Source organism: Salvelinus fontinalis, chromosome 1 (assembly GCF_029448725.1).
Source record: "Salvelinus fontinalis isolate EN_2023a chromosome 1, ASM2944872v1, whole genome shotgun sequence".
Lineage (NCBI taxonomy): Eukaryota > Metazoa > Chordata > Actinopteri > Salmoniformes > Salmonidae > Salvelinus > Salvelinus fontinalis.
The window spans coordinates 67,647,548-67,669,431 of NC_074665.1; the positions used below are offsets into that span (position 1 = coordinate 67,647,548).

Genomic DNA, 21,884 nt, shown 5'->3' on the forward strand with positions numbered 1-21,884 from the left:
ATAGACCTAGAGACACTGATTAGTTGTCACAGGTATAGGATGTAATGAACACCAGAGAATGTGTACTTTTGTAATAAATCAGCATTACATACTGGTTCATTAGTGCTGGAGGGGTTACTACTCCCATTATCGTTACCTCACATTCACTTTTCAACCAAGGTCTGTGAACAGTGAAGGAAGCTGAAGAGGGCAGTTTGAGTTTCTGCGTTTGCATTCATGTGTTTATAAGTGATTTTAATTATTGTCTTTACTTTTAAAGAGGGAGCCCTTCTCAATGTTGTAATTACTTTGATACTTAGAGTAAAAGATGGATTGCTAATGCTTAGCAAACTAATCAGCTAATTGAAATGGCAATGTACTGCCAATTAACTTAATAGTAGGGCTGTGGAAATACCAGAATCGCAATATTTTTTCGAATGCGAAATTAAAACACAAAGTAGGCCATATCTTTTGCTCCTTTAAAACCCTGCTGTATGTAGAATATTGTGTACTATAGCTGGAAAATAAATACATGTGACTCTGGATGACAACATAATGTTTGTTTGAAACATTAGGGCTGTTTTCCTAAGGAAGTTAAATCTGCTTCGTGTTTTGTTTCCTTGCCACGATACTAACGAGTACTGCGGTACTGGTATCAACCCGGCCCTACTTAATCCAGCAAATTAGAATTAATCTTTGCATTGTACTGTGTATTCTAAGAATAAATGGGCAATCATCAAGTTTGCCTGACGACACAACCGTTGTAGGCATGATTACCAACAATGACCAACAATGCCTACAAGGTGGAGATGAGGGCCCTGGCTGAGTGGTGCCAGGAAGATAACTTCTCCTTCAACATCAACAAAACAATGGAGCTGTTCATGGATTTCAGGAGACAGCAGAGAGGACATGCACCCATTCACATCTATGGGGCTGCAGTAGAGTTTGTGAAACGCTTCAAGTTCCTCAGGGTGCACATCACTGACAACCTGAAATGGTCCATCCATATAGACAGTGTGGTGAAGAAGGCACAGCAAAACCTCTTCAACCTCATTCTGAAGACCCCTGCTTGACCTCTAACACCCTTATAAACATCTACAGATGCACCATTTGAGAGTATCCTATATATTAATATTCTGGACTCTGACATTGCTCATTATAATATTTCTTACAGTGGATTCGGAAAGTATTCAGACCCCTTGACTTTTTCCACATTTTGTTACTTTACAGCCATATTCTAAAATTGATTACATTTGTTTTCCTCATCAATTTACACACAATACCCCTCAACTAACCGATGCCCCCGCACATTGACTCTGTACCAGTACTCCCCCTGTGTATATAGTCACGCTATTGTTATTTTACTGCTGCTCTTTAACTACTTGTTACTTTTATTTCTTATCTGTATTTTATTTTTAACTGCATTGACGAATAATATTTGATTTGGTAATGACAAAGCGTAAACAAGTTTAGACATTTTTGCAACAAAAAAAATAACCAATTTGCTTAAGTATTCAGACCCTTTACTCAGTACTTTGCTGCCAAAGGTGCTTCAACAATCACAGCATCGAGTCTTCTTGGATATGACGCTACAAGCTTGGCACACCTGTATTTGGAGAGTTTCTCCCATTCTTCTCTGCAGAACCTCTCAATCGCTGTCAGGTGGGATGGGGAGAGTTGCTGCACAGCTATTTTTAGGTCTCTCCAGAGATGTCGGGTTCAAGTCCGGGCTCTGGCTGGGCTACTCAAGGACATTCAGAGACTTGTCCCCAAGCCACTCCTGCGTTGTCTTAGCTGTGTGCTTAGGGTTGTTGTCCTGTTAGAAGGTTAACCTTCGCCACTGTCTGAGGTCCTGAGCAGGTTTTCATCAAGGACTCTACCTTGCTCCGTAAAAAAAAAATCTCCCAGTCCCTGCCGTTGAAAAACATCACCATAGCATGATGCTGTCACCACCATGCTTCACCATCGGGATGGTGTCCGGTTTCCTCCAGACGTGACACTTGGCATTCAGGCCAAAGAGGTAAATCTTTTTTTCATCAGAGAATCTTGTTTTTCTCATGGTCTGAGAGTCCTTTAGGTGCCTTTTGGCAAACTCCAAGCAGGCTGTCATGTGCCTTTTCACTAAGGAGTGCTTCCGTCTGGCCACTCTATCATAAAGGCCTAATTGTTGGAGTGCTGCAAAGATTGTTGTCCTTCTAGGTTCTCCCATCTCCACGGAACTCTGGAGCTCTGTCAGTGACCATCGGGTTCTTGGTCACCTCCCTGTTCTTGGGAACCTTCAATACTGAATAAATGTTTTGGTACCCTTCCCCAGATCTGTGCCTCAACACAATCCTGTCTCAGAGCTCTACGGACAATTCCTTTGACCTCATGGCTTGGTTTTTGCTCTGACATGCACTGTCAACTGTGGACCTTATATAGACGTGTGTGCCTTTCCAAATCATGTCCAATCAATTGCATTTACCAAAGGTGAAACATCTCAAGGATGATCAATGGAAACAGGATGCGCCTGAGCTCAATTTTGAGTCTCTCATAGCAAAGGGTCTGAATACTTATATAAATAAGGTATTTCTGTTTTATTTTTAATACATTTGCAAATATGTAAAACAATAATAATAATAATGTTTTTGCTTTGTCATTATGGGAATGGGTATTGTTTGTAGATTGAGGATTTTTTTATTTAATACATTCTAGAATAAGGCTGTAACGTAACAAACTATGGAAAATGTCAAGGGGTCTAAATACTTTCCAATGCACTGTCATTCTTTTTTTGATTTGTAAGTGTTGTGGTGTTTTGTATTGTTAGGTATACTGCACTGTTGGAGCTAGAAAAATAAGCGTTTCGCTGCAGCTGCGATTAACATTGCAAATGTGTACGCGACCAATAACATTTGATTTTAATCTAGCAGTGTATCTAGCACATATGTTATTTACATTTCAATGATGAATTACCCTCAGCAGGGAGCCATCCCACAAGGTACAAGCCTGTTGAATCAATGTTGTTTACATGTCATTTCAACAACAACAAAATTGAATGTGATGCTGAATGAATGTGAAAAACTGATTTTAGATTTGCAAAAAGTCATCAACATAAAGGGTTTAGGGGAATTTGTCCCCCCCCCCCCCAACTTTAAACCTAAATCCAATGTTTCAAATGGTTGTTGATTTCACATTTGAAATCATGTTAGTTGACAACTCAATCTATGTAAATCAAAACTAGACATTGAACTGATGTCTTTGCCCAGTGGGATTAAAGTTTGTGATCATAATTAATTAGATTTCTGTGTGGTTCTTCATTAACTATTTAAAGAAAATATTAATTCATCTATGAGCATTAAATTAACATGAAACCATTTACATAGAACAAGTTCTAAGTTTTCTGATTTGACATGGCATTTTATAGGTAACCACTCAGTATAGGTAACCACTCTTAGCCCCTATACTTAATTATCATCTCCATGTCTGTCTCTATTTCTGGTAGCTGATTGGGGGGTTCATCCTAGCCATCGGTATCTATGCGGAGGTGGAGCGGCAGCGCTACAAAACCCTGGAGGGGGTGTTCCTGGCCCCCGCGATCATCCTGATTGTCCTGGGGGTGGTGATGTTCATTGTCTCCTTCATCGGCGTGTTGGCCTCCCTCAGGGACAACCTGATGCTCCTCAAAGTGGTGAGTACTAGGCCCACACAATTCAATTCACCACTCACCAGACCTGGGTCAAATACATATCTAAAATATTTTAATGTATTTCATGTGCACTTGATTTACCTTGGGCTTTACCGTTTTTACCGGCTTTACCTAAATTCTAGGACATGGGCTGTGTAGAGTCCTTGAAACATATTTCTCGATTATAATCTCAGGCCTTCAGTGCTAGTGGCATGAGACAATATAGTGCTCATGTTAGTATGCAAAGTATGAGTGCTAAACCATAAATGTTACCTGAAATATTTAGCATAGCATCAGTTGGTTGGGTTTCAGGTTGATTTGTCTGCAAGGTCCAACAGGGTAATTAAGACACAACTACTAATGAAAGTCCACTAGCTGCATAATTATCATTGATTTATTAATTTGGCACAGTTTAGCCACCCGCATTGACAACATTTGAAATATGTAATCAGACTTTAGCAGGCCCTCATCCATTTTAGATATGACACATTGCTCTGATGAATTAATGACTGGAATAATATTAATCACATTTTGAGATGTTTGCATCTACTTTTAAGTAGATGTATTGGCTTGAGTTCAATTCCTTCTGAACGAATTAGAGATTTTTGTCTTCTAAAAGCAAGGTCTTTTTTTGCCTAAACAAATTCTGCTATTTTATTTCACTGGAGAATACGTTTTTTAATGCTACTTTGTGCAGAAACTACAATACAGGCAGTTTTAAATGGCGCCTGATATTCAAAGAGAATTAGGCATACAATTGGCAACATCTTAGAACAATGCCCCTTCAATTTCATCATGCAATGATCAATACGTTTGTTTTTCGTGTATGAGGGCACCACAAGTATCCCCTTTTCATTATCAATTTTTTTTTTGCCTTAGCTGAGCTGCTATCAAAATGGCAAAGAGCAGCAGCATTTAAGATGCTACAGCAAACAGGTGGTTTTGTGGTTCACAAGATATGATCAAAGGAAAGCTAACCAGACAGATCCATTAAATTGTTTTTATAAATAAAAAGATTCTGTGTATTAACCTTGTACATGTGATTTTGTTTTTCAGTTTCTCTACACCCTGACAGTCTGTCTCATTCTGGAGCTCCTCGGGGGAATCCTGGCTCTGGTCTTCAGGCATCAGGTACCGTAAACCCATTACTTAGCCATTATTAAACTCATAATCATTGAGAGAAAGCCAATTTTTATATAGACAAAAGGGACTCATGCCACCTCTAATTGGATACATTTACCATTTACCTTGGCTTGTGCAAGTAGAAAGCTAGCAAGTTTATGAAACGGTGTACGTTACAATAAGTCAACATAGTGAGACGAAATCAATTGTGTTATCAGGCAAGGATATTAACCGCTCTTTTCACCATTCTCAGGGTATTTCAGATTGGCCCTTGTGGTTTCCATATAGGAATTTTCCAATGTCTTGTGTCTGACATTCCATTCCCGTTATGTTTTGAAATTTGTGAAAAGATTTTTGGCCAGATAAAATTGACAAACTTGCAAAGAGGGAAAGATGTAGGAGGACTATCCGTACCAAACTTTAAATTGTATTTCCAGTGTTAGCAGTTGTTATTCTTTAATAACACGGACCTCAAAGCAAATCAGGGGGAGGAAAATAGGTTTATCCAAAGAGGATAAATCATAGATGTTGTGCTGAGGGGTAGATGGTTGTTCCTTCCCTGTCCTCAGTGATTCTCTCCTCCAGTGATTCTCTCCACTGAACAAAGGGACCGGATGTAGTTTATAACCCATCTAATATTTGGTACAGAAACCTAGATATCCCTAATATGACGACTGTGGTGTACAACACAGAAGCTTATCGGGTTCTGATCATCTTACTATGCTTCTTTACCCCGAGATTGGCCCCCAATTGCTAATCAATCAGTTCTTCATTCTCCAGGCTCCTCTATGTCATCAAAATGGACAATCCTGCAAATGAGTGACATGTATCCATCGTGATTTTCTCCTTGGACTTTTACTGCCGTTATGAGCAAAACTTGATGAGGACAGGGGGTGCTGTTTTCACCTTTGGGGAAAAACGTCTCCAATTTAAACGGCCTCGTACTCAATTCTTGCTCGTACAATATGCATATTATTATTACTATTGGATAGAAAACACTCTCTAGTTTCTAAAACCGTTGGAATTTTGTCTGTGGGTAAAACAGAACTCATTTGGCAGCACACTTTGTGACCAGGAAGTGGAATGTCTGAAATCTATGTTCTGTTCAAGTGACTGCCTATAAATGGGCATGATAGGTATGGCTATACTTGCACGTCATACACCTTCACCCGGATGTCAAGAGGAAGTGAGAGGAAAAATGAGTTGATTATCTCTGTCTGACGTTGAATAAGCCTTCTTGGAACAACGTGTCCCCCATTTTCTGTTTTTTGCAAGGCGCGTGTTGGCACCTGTTATTGCCTACTGGAAACCAGTCGTTATGGGCGAATATGATCTCCGGCTTTGATTTTATTTGATACATGTTACAATATCATCCTAAAGTATGTTTTTTCAATATAGTTTCATTAGATTATTGAAATTTATTCGGGACGTTAGTTGTGTTGCGTTGTTTGACTTTGTTGACGTTGGAGAGCTTAGCGCCGCATGGCCAGTGTGCTTGCTAATTCAAGAGGGAAAAAAGAACGTTCTGAATCCAAACAAAGACGCTTCTGGACAAAGGACCAAAGGTACAACATTCTGATAGAAGATCAGCAAAAGTAGGAACCATTTTGTGATGCTATTTCATATATCTGTCGAACTGTGTACTAGTAGCTTTGCGCTCAGGTTTTGGTTATTCCCTTACCATAACTAAGTCTTATGTCGTAATGAAGATATTTTTAGAATTCTAACACTGCGATTGCATTAAGAACTAATGGATCTATTGTTTCCTATACAACATGTATTTTTTTGTAATGTTTATGAATAGCTATTTGGTCAGAATAGGTGAGAGTCTAATAGAAATATCCGCACATTCTGGGGAAAAGATGCTACGTTAGCACGTTATGCTACGTTATGCTACGTTGTATAACCACGGATTTCAGCTCTAAATATGCACATTTTCGAACAAAACATAAGTGTATGTATAACCTGATGTTATAGGACTGTCATCTGAGGAAGGTTTATGAAGGTTAGTGAAATTTAATATCTTTTGCTGGTTTATTCGCTAACGCTAACGTGCCTATTGCTATCGCTAACGTGCCTTGATGAATGAATGCAGTAGTGTGGTAGGCTATTGTAGTAAGCTAATATAATGCTATATTATGTTTTCGCTGTAAAACACTTACAAAATCGGATATATTGTCTGTATTCACAAGATCTTTGTCTTTCATTTGCTATACACCATGTATTTTCCAGAAATGTTTAATGATGAGTATTTCGGTATGTCACGTTGGTGTCTGTAATTATTCTGGCTGCTTTCGGTGCAATTTCTGATTGTAGCCGCAATGTAAACTATGATTTATACCTGAAATATGCACATTTTTCGAACAAAACATAGATTTATTGTATAACATGTTATAAGACTGTCATCTGATGAAGTTGTTTCTTGGTTTCTTTGGTTTGTTCTAGGTTTGTTTGGTTGATTTTGTGCATGCTACCTGTGCTGTGAAAAATGTCTGTGCTTTTTTCTATTTGTTGGTGAGCTAACATAAATATATATTGTGTTTTCCCTGTAAAACATTTAAAAAATCGGACATGTTGGCTGGATTCACACGATGTGTATCTTTCATTAGCTGTATTGGACTTGTTAATGTGTGAAAGTTAAATATTTCAAAAAATATTTTTTGAATTTCGCGCTCTGCCTTTTCAGTGGAATGTGGGAGGAGTTCCGCTAGCGGAACCCCGGGGCTAGACAGGTTAAGGACCTTTCCATTTTGGCCCTAATGTCTGTTACATCTTTTTTTACCATCACCCACTGTCCTGGTACTACGTCATGTCCCCCCTCGGGACTTATTCCCCACACCTCTTTTACTTGTCTTTCTGCTTCCCCTACTGCATTAGAGAGTTGTATGCAATAGTTAAGCATTGTGTCACTCATGAAGTGAACATCTGGTTTTCTCAAATCTAAAGTGCCTGGTAGTGACATGGGTCGACTTGTAACGACCTCAAACAGACTCAACCCTGTGGTTTTATTATGTGTTGCTCGTATACTACATAATACCGTAGGCAATATATCTGGTCATGCTATTCCTTCTTGATGCTTTGAAATTCTCTTTCCAAACTCGATTTGTGCGTTCTACCTGCCTATTCGATTGAGAATGATAAGGGCAGTGTAGTTGCCAGTCTATATTCAGAAGACGAGCTACCTCCTGACACATTTTCCTGTGAAATGAGTGCCTTGGTCAGAATCGAATTGTTCCGGAAATCCCCATCTGGGAATGGTTTCTCGAATCAGAATTGTAACTGTGTGTTGTGCAGTTCTTTTCTTCGTAGGGTAGGCTTCAACCCATCGTGAGAAACGATCAACAACGACCAGCACATCTTCATGTCCTTTACATTTGGGCATTGTGATGTAATCAAGCTGTAGATGTCTGAAGGGTCCTGGTGGTGCAGGTGCTTGTCGTGTCTGTGCTTTCACTCGTCCCTTGGTGTTGTTTTCCATACAAACATTGTAATTCGCCATAACAGCCTCAGCCATGATTCCACCATTTGCCCACAAAATGATAAACTATCTTGTCCACACCAATGTGCCTCCAAAGAGTGGATCTGTGTCACCAAGTAGGGTAAGAGTGCATTTGGCGCTACACATCTCAGGTTTTATTTCCAAACACCTTCTTGATTGAGTTTGCATCCTGCAGATATCCTTTCCCACACTTCATCTTTTGGTGCACTGCCTTGCATATCTCTAATGTGTTGCAATGTATCCAAGGTGTATCTCCTAATCAGTTTAGGAGACAGAGGTGTTCTCTTGGCAGCCGCTTTGGCAGCTCTGTCAGCCATATCATCTGTAAACATTTTCCCATGTGCTTTAATTTTCAAAATTGCAACTTGTCCAGGTAACTGGAGAGCATTCAGTAGAGCCATCACCTCTGGCCCATTCTTCACAGGAGCTCCCAGTGATGTCATGAATCCTCTGTTTTTCCATAATTTTTCAAAATCATGGGTAACGCCAAAAGCATACCTCGTGTGTGTGTTAGCTGTTTTTCCTTCAGCCTGTTTAAACGCTTCTGTCAAAGCCACCAATTCCGCCACCTGTGCTGATGTTCCTGCAGGTAACGTGTCTGTCACTATCACATTGTAGTCACTATCACATTGTATCACATTGTAGTAACTGCCCAGCCTGCGTTCCTCACACCCCCCTCCACAATGCTTGAACTGTCTGTGTATAAGATCAATTCTGGGTTTTCCAACAGATTACTCTTAATAAACCCATCAAAGAGCTGATCCAAAACTAACTCACAACAGTCGTTCAAGTAATGTGGTATCTGGAGGAAGCATCAGAGTAGCTGGATTACATATTGTGCCACGTTGTATGATGCTGTTAGGAGCCTCCACTACTTTAGTAGCGGCCATAGCTTCTTTGCTAGCACCAGCATTGTCTTTGTGGACCCTGCTTCTCCTGGCCATTCCTTATAAGAACACATTTTCTTTTCCGACATTCTCATTGCCGGTGACCAGAACGTGTATGGCTCCTCCATCCATCAGCCACATTTTGCTCTTCACCACCCACAGCTCTATAAACCTTTTTCTTCAAGGACACCATGTTCACGGTTGTTCAAAACAAAAGCTAATAACTGTAACCCATCATAAGGATGTAGATTGTGGAGTTTCTTATAACGCTTCAAATGGTCCCATGTTTTCATACCCACTTCTCGTGGATGTTTCAACATTTTTGACCATTCGTCCAACTGTTTTGGAGATGCTGATTTGTGTGTGATTACTGTCACCAGAGATGTGTTTTTTACTACCTTTTACAGCCTGTGTTCTGGTTGTACTAAGACATCGTTTGTCATTGCTGTCAGTATCTGTTGACTCATAGCTAGGCAGTGCTGACTAGATGCTTGAAACCTGATCTGCCTTGTGTAATTCAGAGTGGGGGTAGATTGAGGGAACAAAGGGTCTGTTTTTACGACCCTTGCCTGTAATTGTTGAATTTCTTCTTCCAAGGTTTTGATCTGTTCACCAAGAGCTTTCAAACTTTCTTTATCTCCAATGTCCTGTCATGATTCTCCAGAAATAATTTCTCATCCCGTTTCCTTATGTAACAGTATAACTTTAAACCGTCCCCTCGCCCCGACACGGGCGCGAACCAGGGACCCTCTGCACACATCAACAACGGTTGCCCACGAAGCATCGTTACCCATCGCTCCACAAAGGCCACGGCCCTTGCAAAGCAAGGGGCAACACTACTTAAGTCTCAGAGCAAGTGTCGTAACTGATTGAAATGCTACTAGCGCGCACCCGCTAACTAGCTAGCCATTTCACATCCGTTACACTCACCCCCCTTTCAACCTCCTCCTTTTCCGCAGCAACCAGTGATCCGGGTCAACAGCATCAATGTAACAGTATAACTTTAAACCGTCCCCTCGCCCCGACACGGGCGCGAACCAGGGACCCTCTGCACACATCAACAACGGTTGCCCACGAAGCATCGTTACCCATCGCTCCACAAAGGCCACGGCCCTTGCAAAGCAAGGGGCAACACTACTTAAGTCTCAGAGCAAGTGACGTAACTGATTGAAATGCTACTAGCGTGCACCCGCTAACTAGCTAGCCATTTCACATCCGTTACACTTACTTCGGCTAATACAGTTAAAGATCATTGTGTCTTTGTCAAGGAATTAGGCATTCTCTGTATTTTCCCCCAAGCTTTTTGTATATCTGACATATTCCATCTTTTTCATCAATGACAGAATATTTTTCTCTTGCCTACACCTCTACTTTGAAATGGTTCTTCATATCTCCAGACAGTGAATTTAAAATCTCTTTCATGCTCACATCAGGAGGAGTTGTGCTGCCCTTTTTTCAGAGTGGTTTTCTCACTTAGCTATAGCATTATATTAACTTCAAAAGTTGTTTTAATATATATCTCCCTGTTTTATATATTTATTTGACTGCAAAATATAACCCCTTTTTTTATGGACTCAAACCTCTTCTAGAACACATTGTTTCTGTAGGGCTTGGCTACCCATAAAACTTATGTTCACGTCAAAAAGCTTGTTGAAAGCTTACAGTGGTTCCTCCTTTAAAAGTTGAGAGCTTACACTGCAGGACTTAGAGGTACCCAGCATTACAGCTTCATTGTTCCAGACCACCGCAAGGGGGAGTTGAGACCCAAATGCATAATGAGTGCTCTAAGGTTTTTATATGACCAACCATATTGAGTTGTTCCAATGACGAGTTTGACGGGAGCCATCTGTTGATGGTGACTTTCTTCAGTGAAGATGGCTGACAAAACATTACGGTGGAAGCAAATGTAAGTAATTATAACGTCATAACGAGTTAAGCAAAAAATGTACACTTGAGAGGAATATGTTGGTTAATGTAGAGACAAACGATTGCATATTTTTTTGTTATAAAGTTAATTTACGAAAATTGCTATTTAGCAAGTTGGCTGACTAGCTAACATTAGCCAGCTAGCTAGCTAGCTAGTGTTATGACATGAGTATAAAATTGTAATTTATGTTGTTTAATGTTTTAGGGACTCCTGAGAAAACCAGGCTGTCGTCTTGTGAAACAGTGCATGTAAAGAATCTAGCTAGCTAAAGCACTTACTGTAAATTGAATGTACAATTGTGTAAGCTTGCCTTGCTTATATTTGCCATGCAATGCAGCTGAAGTAACATAGCTAGCTAACTATTTATTTGCTTATTCTGTAGTGGAGGATAAATATAACTGTATGCCTATGGATGTGTAGATAGCTACAGTATGTAGCCGATCTGTGTATGGACCCTAAAACATTTGGTATGAATATTAGTTCAGAACCTATGAACCTCAGTTATCATAGTTGTTGTATTGACTTCAAGTCTGAATGGCATTAATGAAGCCTATGGATTGAGTAGAATATAATACATTTATTGTGCAAGTCCTATATACATGTACTGTAGTTATTACCATGCATGAGATCCCCACATTGTAGCCTGTACATTGAATGTATTCACTGATCATGTACTCTTCCTTGGCAAATAAAGGTGCGGTTCAGGTATGCATCTCTGAGACATTCTTTTTCAGTCATATCCAATACCAGGTGTATCAAACTCCATTCAAATGTATGTATGACAATTATACTCTTCAACAGTGTTTACCTCACATTGTAACTATGCAATAGACTAGAAACATGATTTAAGTAAAGGCTGATTTGTAATTCATATATACAGAAAAAAAACAGTACACTTCCTATGTATATCGAAGTCCCTTCATCTGCATTAATCTGAGGACACAGGATAGGTGTAGTATTTCAATGAGATACTTAATTTTAACCAGTGGAGAATGTGAAATGCTTTATTGAAAGTTCATTATCCAGGTGTTATAAATGCATAATACATGCATTATAAATATTATAATTGTAATATTATAAATACAAGTTCAATCTGTACTTCAATGCACATATGGTGTGCATAATTTTTTTTTAAATAGAGGAAGAAAGAGGAGGTGGGGAGAGGTGTAGAAGAAAGAGGTAAAAGCGAGGAGCAGGGAACATCGCATATGATTAATGAATTACAGTGCTACCCTAATATTCTCTGTTCATCACAATTACATAGTGTCTCTAGCGGTCTCTCCTAACCAGCCTTGGGCTCCCAGTCGGCCCGAAGGTTATCTTAAGAGCGGGTGAGGTGGCAATGACGGGACTGGCTTCCTCCCTCACATCAAAACATACCTGCAGACGAGAGACCGATGGATAGAGAGAGAGTATGATTTAAGCTTTGTTTTTTTTATTCGAACACGGACAGTCATCATCATCAGGAGGTAAAATGCAAAACTGACCTTGGATCATTAACTCTGGGACTACTACATCTCTATCTGTATTTCAATGTAAAGCATCTCTTTAATAATACTTCCTGTTGACCTGACCAAGTGACCCCTCCTCTATGATCATGCTGTGCCCTCTGTGTCAGCCAGTTCAGATACGGGAGTGGTTCAAGAACACAGCTGATATAACCTAGAGGATTTAGGGAGAAGGAGGAGAGGGATGAAGTTAATGGAGAGAGACTGTTATTGAGAAAATAAGGTAGTTAAAAAGAGACTGGGTGGGAGGGGGTCTCACCTGGTGTCCACACCAAGTGGCTACAGAGTACTTTATGCTGAAAAACAGAGACATGAGGACAAATAATATAAGATAATATCATTTTTAGACTTTTACATTACCAGATCAGAAATTAATATATAAATGCCACTTGAAGCTTGATGATGACTTGATCATTTGAATCAGTTGTGCAGTGCTAAGGCAACAGCTGGTGAGGTGTCAGTTTCGCCTCTGTACTTAAAGGGTGATTATTCCAACTCTGTGAAATGCTGCAGTTCTGCCTGCAGACAAGGTGGGAACACATATCCCACATGGAATAGGTGGATAGAATTTGACAGGTCAAGGTAGCCTTCTTCCTCCAAACTGTGCAGCAAGTTATAGTACTGACATGTCACAGCACTCATCTCACTCATCAAACATCTCTCCATAAGCAGTCCACTCTAACAGAGAGAAAGAAAAGGTTTTGTGGGGGCTGGAACCTGATCTCTGTGGTCTCACTCAATGAATAGTGAACACTGAGGTGGGTCCGAGGTTATAGAAATGCAAGTTGTGACTATGTGTGTAACGGATGTGAAATGGCTAGCTAGTTAGCGGGTGCGCGCTAGTAGCATTTCAATCAGTTACGTCACTTGCTCTGAGAGATTAAGTAGGGTTGCCCCTTGCTCTGCAAGGGCCGCGGCCTTTGTGGAGCGATGGGTAACGACCGTGCTTCGTGGGCGACCGTTGTTGATGTGTGCAGAGGGTCCCAGGTTCGCGCCCGTGTCGGGGCGAGGGGACGACGTAAAGTTATACTGTTACATATGTGACGCAGACACCTATCTGAGTGTACCTGAAACGTTTAAATATGGAGGGCTATGTGTCTCACCACTTGGTTATTGCAAGGCTAACCCCCAGGGAAATCATGACTTGGCAGCAACAGGGGCTTGATAGTCCAGTGAAAATGGCTGAGTGTTTGGGGTGTAAACCTGAAAATTAGCAGCTGACATCTTAAGGGTTTTTAAATGAATGCATGTGAGACAGCTTCCATGTACAACAAGGCAGGAAGAGAGAAACAGAACACAGAACAGTTTCATTACCTCTGGTTATGGACACTTTTTCCAGCAATAAAGCTTCCACGGCCTGTTCCTCGGACAGTGAACATACATCTGGCAATATCTACATTTTCGATCCCTTGATCAGCTCGCACTCTGAAAGTAAAGAAAATAGCTTATTTTTTGTAGATATGAAAACAATGACTGCGATATGACCGTTCAATCTAAAGAAGCAGTTGTCATTTTCAGGATACGTTAATACAGCACAGAAAGCCTAACGCCAGACTGGTATTGTGGTTGTTCATTAGGTGATGGGAAATATGCAATATGCATACAAAATAATATACTTACCTTCCTTGAAAATCCATCTATACTTTCAAAGATGACAATGTTGTATCTTGAAAAAAAGCATTGGAATTAAAAGTGAAATGTTTAACCTATTAACCTGCTTCATTATTTATGTATTACCAGTTGATGAAGAACAACTCCAATTTCATTCATCATCAAACATTTTGTCTACGAATAAGTAAGAATAAAAAAGTTGAAATAACTTACTAGATTTGATGGAGACATTCTACATCTTAGTACCTTATCAATTTATGATTTGTATCAATGTGGACGAGAGACGGAACAGAGTATTTTTGCCGAGCAATGCAACGAAGCTGGATCATTCTGGCAATGATACGTGTACCATCTACATGTAACGGATGTGAAATGGCTAGCTAGTTAGCGGTGGTGCGCGCTAATAGCATTTCAATCGGTTACGTCACTCGCTTTGAGAACTTGAAGTAGTGGTTCCCCTTGCTCTGCAAGGGCCGCGGCTTTTGTGGAGCGATGGGTAACGATGCTTCGTGGGTGACTGTTGTTGATGTGTGCAGAGGGTCCCTGGTTCGCGCCCGGGTCGGGGCGAGGGGACGGACTAAAGTTAAAACTGTTACATACACGCTGCAAAGACTCCCTAACTCTTTGCCATTGTACACGATGGCCCATAGCTTGGAGACTTCCTCTGACCATTCTAAAGCCTGCATGAGGCATCCTTGCCTTAATGGCCCTGACTTTCTGGTCTAACCCTTCATCTGACATATCAGAATAGCATTCCCCAACAGACCATATTGTGTTCTTTCATCCTTCTGTAAAAAAAAAGCTAACTGTCATGAAATATGATTATATATTGACTATAAAACAAATAGGACATGGCCTGCTTAAGAGTTGCCATGAAAGAAAGTTAGATGAATTCAACTGGAAATTGCAAGAACAGGCGTTTGAAGCTAAATGCTTTTGGTTAGCTTGAGAATAATAATTGCATGATTTATCATTCTGATGGATGGTAGAATGTTATGAACCTACACTGAATCATAGGAGCTAACTACTACCTATGTAGAAGTTGGACGGAAGAACGGCCAGTGCTGCTTACCTGAGATGCCATCATCACACAGTCCTTCGTAGGTGTCCGCTATGACTTCCTTTGTGTCGGAAAGAAAGGCTGAACGGTATTGGTTGTAGCCAAACTGACACTCAAAAAATGAGTTTTGTTTTCAAATACATTTTTTGTTCTCAAAATATTTTTGGGGAATAAAATGCATAAAGTTTGATTGCAAAAAATGTTTTTGCTTTCAGAACAATTTTATTTTGGATTGAAAATAAAGTTTTGCTCTCGAAAAAATGTACCTCAAAAGCATATAACAATTTGCCTGTGAATAACCAGACCTTCATACAAACTTATATCCTAATATCCTGCCTGCACGTCCACAAGCGAGCCACTCAGGCGGAGAATGATGCGTGGAAGAGGGCGAGGAACGAGATGGGAATAACAACGATTTGTTTCAAGTTGGGGAGGGGGGCTAATAGCTGAACAATAGACTATTCAACCTTTAAAGAATAATCTAATAGCCGAGCTAGGTGTGAAAAAAAAATAACTATCACAGACCAGATTTGCCCTAACGACCAAGGGGGAGTTACAGCACTGATTATGCTTTTGGGTCCCAGTGCACTACTGTGTCTCTAACTGACAACGAATGGGCAATATAAACCAAATAATAAACTGATAATTGTGCACAACTTCATATGAAACAAGCAGGGAGCAGGTTTCGAACCCTCAACCTTCTTGCCCGTAGTCCAGCGCGCTATCGACTGTGCACCAAAAGCATGCTCAAGCCGCAGAGTCGATGGAGTGCGTCCTCGCGGTAGCTTGCTACTTAATGTAATAAAGTAATGACTTTTCAAATAAGTTACCTTACACGTTATGTTGGCTGACAATTTGTTAGCTACGGTGTCCTTACGAACCACATAGCTAACATCATTACATACTGCTGTAATGATATGCTATCTACCTAACGTTAGTAGTTATACATCAAACTTGCCAGTATATTAACTATAGGTTAACTACCCAACGTTTATTGACTTGATTATTCCCGTCATTCTTAGCTTAGCTAAATGGTATAGTTGTTGTGCGTTCTCAATGGATATTCGGGTGCTTTCGTAAATTCGTTCTGGCTATCTACTCCGATTTTAGAGCACTCTCGTCTGAGTGTACCAGAGCGCAGAATAATGAGTTTACAAGCCCTCAACACCCATTGAATATGGCCGGTGTCAGTAAACGTCGGCAAAAAAGCGCAATTTAAATTGTATCCAGCAGCACAGTTAGTCACCAACGCTCTGGATAACATGAAAACTGCCTAACCAGCTCTGCTAGGGCGAGTAAAACCATAAACATAAACATCAATGCCTTTCTTAAAATCAATACACAAGTATATATTTTTAAACCTGCATATTTAGTTAATATTGCCTGCTAACATGACTCATTGCAAACTGTGAAGACTATTTCTCCCTAACAAAGACAGCCAACTTCTCCAAACGGGGGATGATTTAACAAAAGTGCATTTGCAAAAAAAAAAAAAAATCGCTGCAAGACTACCTAACCATGAACATCAATGCATTTCTTAAAATCAATACAGAAGTATATATTTTTAAACCTGCATATTTAGCTAAAAGAAATCCAGGTTAGCAGGCAATATTAACCAGGTGAAATTGTGTCGTTCATTGCACGCAGAGTCAGTGTATATGCAACAGTTTGGGCTGCCTAATTTGCCATAATTTTACGTAATTATGACATAACATTGAAGGTTGTGCAATGTAACAGGAATATTTAGACTTATGGATGCCACCCGATAGATAAAAAACGGAACGGTTCCGTGTTTCACTGAAAGAATAAACGTCTTGTTTTTGAGATGATAGTTTCCGGATTCGACCATATTAATGACCTAAGGCTCGTATTTCTGTGTGTTATTATGTTTTAATTAAGTCTATGATTTCTGTCTGACTGAGTGGTGGTAGCAAGCTCGTAAGCATTCATTCAAACAGCACTTTTGTGCATTTTGCCAGCAGCTCTTCGCTGTGCTTCAAGCATTGAGCTGTTTATGACTTCAAGCCTATCAACTCCCGAGATTAGGCTGGTGTAACCGATGTGAAATGGCTAGCTAGTTAGCGGGGTGCGCGCTAATAGCGTTTCAAACGTCACTCGCTCTGAGACTTGGAGTAGTTGTTCCCCTTGCTCTGCATGGGTAACGCTCCTTCGAGGGTGGCTGTTGCCGATGTGTGCCTGGTTCGAGCCCAGGTAGGGGCGAGGAGAGGGACGGAAGCTATACTGTTACACTGGCGATACTAAAGTGCCTATAAGAACATCCAATAGTCAAAGGTGTATGAAATACAAATCGTATAGAGAGAAATAGTCCTATAATTCCTATAACAACTACAACCTAAAACTTCTTACCTAGGAATATTGAAGACTCATGTTAAAAGGAACCACCAGCTTTCATATGTTCTCATGTTCTGACCAAGGAACTTAAACGTTAGCTTTCTTACATGGCACATATTGCACTTTTAATTTCTTCTCCAACACTTTGTTTTTGCATTATTTAAACCAAATAGTTTCATTATTTATTTGAGGCTAAATTGATTCTATTGATGTATTATATTAAGTTAAAAGAAGTGTTCATTCAGTATTGTTGTAATTGTCAATATTACAAATAATTTCATTATTTATTTGAGGCTAAATTGATTCTATTGATGTATTATATTAAGTTAAAAGACGTGTTCATTCAGTATTGTTGTAATTGTCATTATTACAAATAAAAAATTAAATTGACCGATTTAATCAGTATCGACTTTTTTTGGTCCTCCAATAATCGGTATCGGTGTTGAAAAATCATAATCGGTCGACCTCTAGTCACAATATTATGGTCTGTCCAGCCCACTGGCATTGATCTGGCTTTTAAGCATTGCAATGGTATATTACAGAAAATCAGATCAATGCAGGTGTCTGAACGATGACCCAACTTAATTGAAGATCTAGTAGTATCATTAACCATTTGTTTCAAACCACAGTTCTTGGCATATTTAATCAATTTTGTTCTATTCAAATTATTTTGATCCTTCCAATTTATATTAGCATCACCCAAGATAAATACATCTCTGTTGCTATCTGTGGCCTGGTCAAACCCAGTACATAAGTCATCCAGATAGGACACCTTAGAGCTAGGAGGCCTATACACACATCCCACCAATATGGGTGCCTGGTGAGGCAGATGTACTTGAGCCCATAGTGCGTCTATTTGACATACATTAAGGTCATCCCTCCTTTTAAAAGGTATATGATTCTGAATATACAGTGCTACACCCCCACTATTCCTGTCCCTTCTCAGTAGACTATATCCTTGAATGTTAATTTGCCCATCATTTGCAGATGCATCTAAATGCGTTTTGGTCAAGGCCAAGATATGAATATTATTTATGTTGACCAAGTGAAAAACCTCATGTATTTTGTTAAGAAGGCTACATACATTAACCTGAGCTATATGCAACCCTTTCCTTGTCAAGTGAAGATCAATAGAGCATGTATTCATTATAGTTGAAGTTGTCATGATACACTACAGCACACAAACTCAAATTTGAACATTAAATTAAAATAGCCAGGGAGTTACTCTAGAGTCCTGATACAATTGCCCGTTGATATAAAGTTTATCCATCACCATGGAGACTCGTTGATTCAGGCAACGCTTTTCCTTCATGATGGGATATTGTTTTTTTTTCTCCTTTCCTTGATCTCAGTGGGGAAGTGATCGTTCATTCCAAAATCAGTGTTTCTGAGTTCTCTGCCCATGTTCTTCGTAATTTCCTTTTGCTTAAATTTGTCAAAACATGCAATAATAGCCCGTGCCCTATTTCCAGAGGCCTTACCTATTCTATGGACTCTGGAGAAAGTGGCATTACGCACAACATCCGTGGGCAGTTTTAGTTGAGTTGACATAATGTCTCGGACTGTGTCCTCACAGCCTCTGCTGTTGTCATTCTCAAGTATCCCTGAAAATATTAGATTGTTCCGCATTGATCGACACTGTCCATCAAGCAAGTTTTCTTTAAGTTGTTTGTTCTCCCTTTGCACCACCTCCACCTTTCTATGAATAGAGTCTACAGTACCTTTCAGCGCCGTGTTCTCTTTCCATAGATCATCAATCTGACGTTGGCTGAATTCTAGACTAGCACATAATGCATTGATGTCCTCTCCTAATATATCCAAGATATCAAGTTTGGCAAGCCTTTCATTGATGGATTTTAACAAGTCAACATCCATATCAGTAAACCTCCCCACTCGCCACACGCGCCCTCTTACTAGGGGATGGTTTGGTTCCATCGTTGATACCTATTGACCAACCTGGTTTTGGTTAGTTTTGTTGATTGGGTTGGTTGTCCTTAACAATGCTTGAATCCTCCGAAACCAGCGACATGTTTCTTTGAGTTCGTAAGTATCTCTCGTCAATGAATCGTTCAAGCTCTTCAATGGATTCTGAATCATCCAGCGTGTTTACAGGCAGAGTTAAACACACAACCAAAATGTTCAGCCGCAACTGAAAACCGCTGGTTGAAAGTGGTGTGACGATGAGAAGCTCACTCTGGCCAAAATCTGTTAAAAATAAATGTTAAACATTATTATTGCACACACGGAGTCCATGTGACTTGTTACGCAAATGTTTACTCCTGAACTTATTTAGGCTTGCCCTTGCCAAAGGGGTTGCATAGTTATTGACTAAAGACATTTCAGCTTTCCATTTTTAATCAATTTGTTTGGTTAGTGCAGGGATTTTCAAACTTTTCTTGCCCAGGGACCCCTCCCAGGCAAACCAGCGACTCGGGGATCTTCCATCATATGTTAGCAAGAAAAACGCCATTTTGAAATTGTAACAGTAACTAATCCTCCTAAGGTCCAAAAACAGATATGTTTCAAGTCTGATCATGATCCTGTCAAAAAGAGGTTACATGGCAATTTGTGTCTTGAGGAATTGCTTATGCCAGGATTTAGGAAAATAAAGTAGTTTTTATTGACAGGAGCAATATAGGGAGAGTTCAAGTGCTGGTGCATTGAATTCCTCATTAAATGTATCAAAAACAATGTTTATACTCGATTGTTTTAAAGCTGCCCACACTATCAATCCTACAGTCTTAATATATTTCACCCTCTATTTTTCTTTTCCACCACCATAGACTTTGGACCTCTTAAACAAAAACATTCGTAAAGGAATAGTGAATTACTACGATGATCTGGATTTCAAAAACATCATGGACTTTGTTCAAAGAAAGGTAAGATTTCAGTTTGAAAAAAATATATGGATATTATTTTTAAACTGTTTGCCAGGTTTTGTGTCTGCGATTCTTTGTGTTTTTCATTGCCATTGAACAAATGTAATTTGTGATTATTCACTTTGACATAATTGGAGGGGTTATGTCACAAAGGGAAAAGTGGTTCGTTGTAATTAGAAGGTTCCTACCGGGTGGGGGAGAGATGGATGCTGTCAATGCAGCATTGGAGTTCTCATTCTCACCCCTAACCTTGACAAAATCTGTTACAGAGAACCCATTTTCTCCAGAAATTCTGCTTTTCCATAAGTTGTTACACAGGAGGACTACTGATGATAGAAAGTAACCCGGGTACAGTGCTGTGAAAAAGTATTTCCCCCCCCATCTAATTTTCTTCTACCTTTGCATTTTTTAAAAAACTAAATGTTATCAGATCTTAACCAAAACCTAATATTAGATAAAGGGAACCTGAGTGAACAAATAACACAACAATTACATACTTACTTCATAAACAAAGTTAGGCAACACCCAATGCCCCTGTGTGTGAAAGTAATTGCCCCCTTACACTCAATAACTGGTTGTGCCATCTTTTGCTGCACTGACTGCAACCAAATGCTTCCTGTAGTTGTTGATCCGTCTCGCACGTCGCTGTGGAGGAATTTTGGCCCACTCTTGCATGCAGAACTGCATTAACTCAGCCACATTTGTGAATATTCAAGGGTGTACTGCTCGTTTCAAGTCCTGCCACAACATCAACTGGGATTATGTCTGGACTTCAAATGTGTTGCTTTTTAGACATTTATGTAGACATTTATGTAGACGCTCATTGTCTTGCTGCATGACCCAGCTGACTTCAACTCACAGACAGATGACCTGACATTCTCCTGTAGAATTCTCTGATACAGAGCAGAATTCATGGTTCCTTCTATTAAGGCAATGCGTCCAGGTCCAAAGGCAGCAAATCATTCCCAAACTATCACACTACCACAACAATGCTTGATCGTTGGTATGAGGTTCTTACTGTGGAATGCAGTTTGGTTTTCTCCATGCATAAATGGGACCCATGTCATCCAAAAAGTTATACTTTTGACTCATCTTTCCATAGAACATTCTTCCAAGAGTCTTGATGATCATCAAGTTGCTTCCAGGTGCTTTTTGGTCTAACTTGAATGAGAGAGACTGAGAGACTGATCAACAACTACAGGAAGTGTTTGGTTGCTGTCATTGCAGCTAAAGGTGGCACAACCAGTTATTGACTGTAAGGAGGCAATTACTTTTTCACACAAATTGGGTGTTGCATAACTTTTTGTTAATTAAAAAATATATATTTGTAAAATCAGGTTCTCTGTATTTAATATTAGGTTTTGGTTGAAGATCTTACAACATTCAGTATCAGAAA

At 39.8% G+C, this 21,884-nt stretch overlaps 1 protein-coding gene across 1 annotated transcript in view; it reads left to right on the top strand.

Moving 5' to 3' along the window:
- The window catches only part of tspan15 (tetraspanin 15), a 50,514-nt gene that overhangs the window by 10,485 nt on the left and 18,145 nt on the right, over window positions 1-21,884 (top strand). Inside the window, exons 2-4 of the mRNA XM_055930752.1 lie at window positions 3,461-3,646; window positions 4,700-4,774; window positions 20,393-20,488. Coding sequence (XP_055786727.1) covers window positions 3,461-3,646; window positions 4,700-4,774; window positions 20,393-20,488 — 357 coding nt within the window. The remainder of the gene's footprint in view (window positions 1-3,460; window positions 3,647-4,699; window positions 4,775-20,392; window positions 20,489-21,884) is intronic.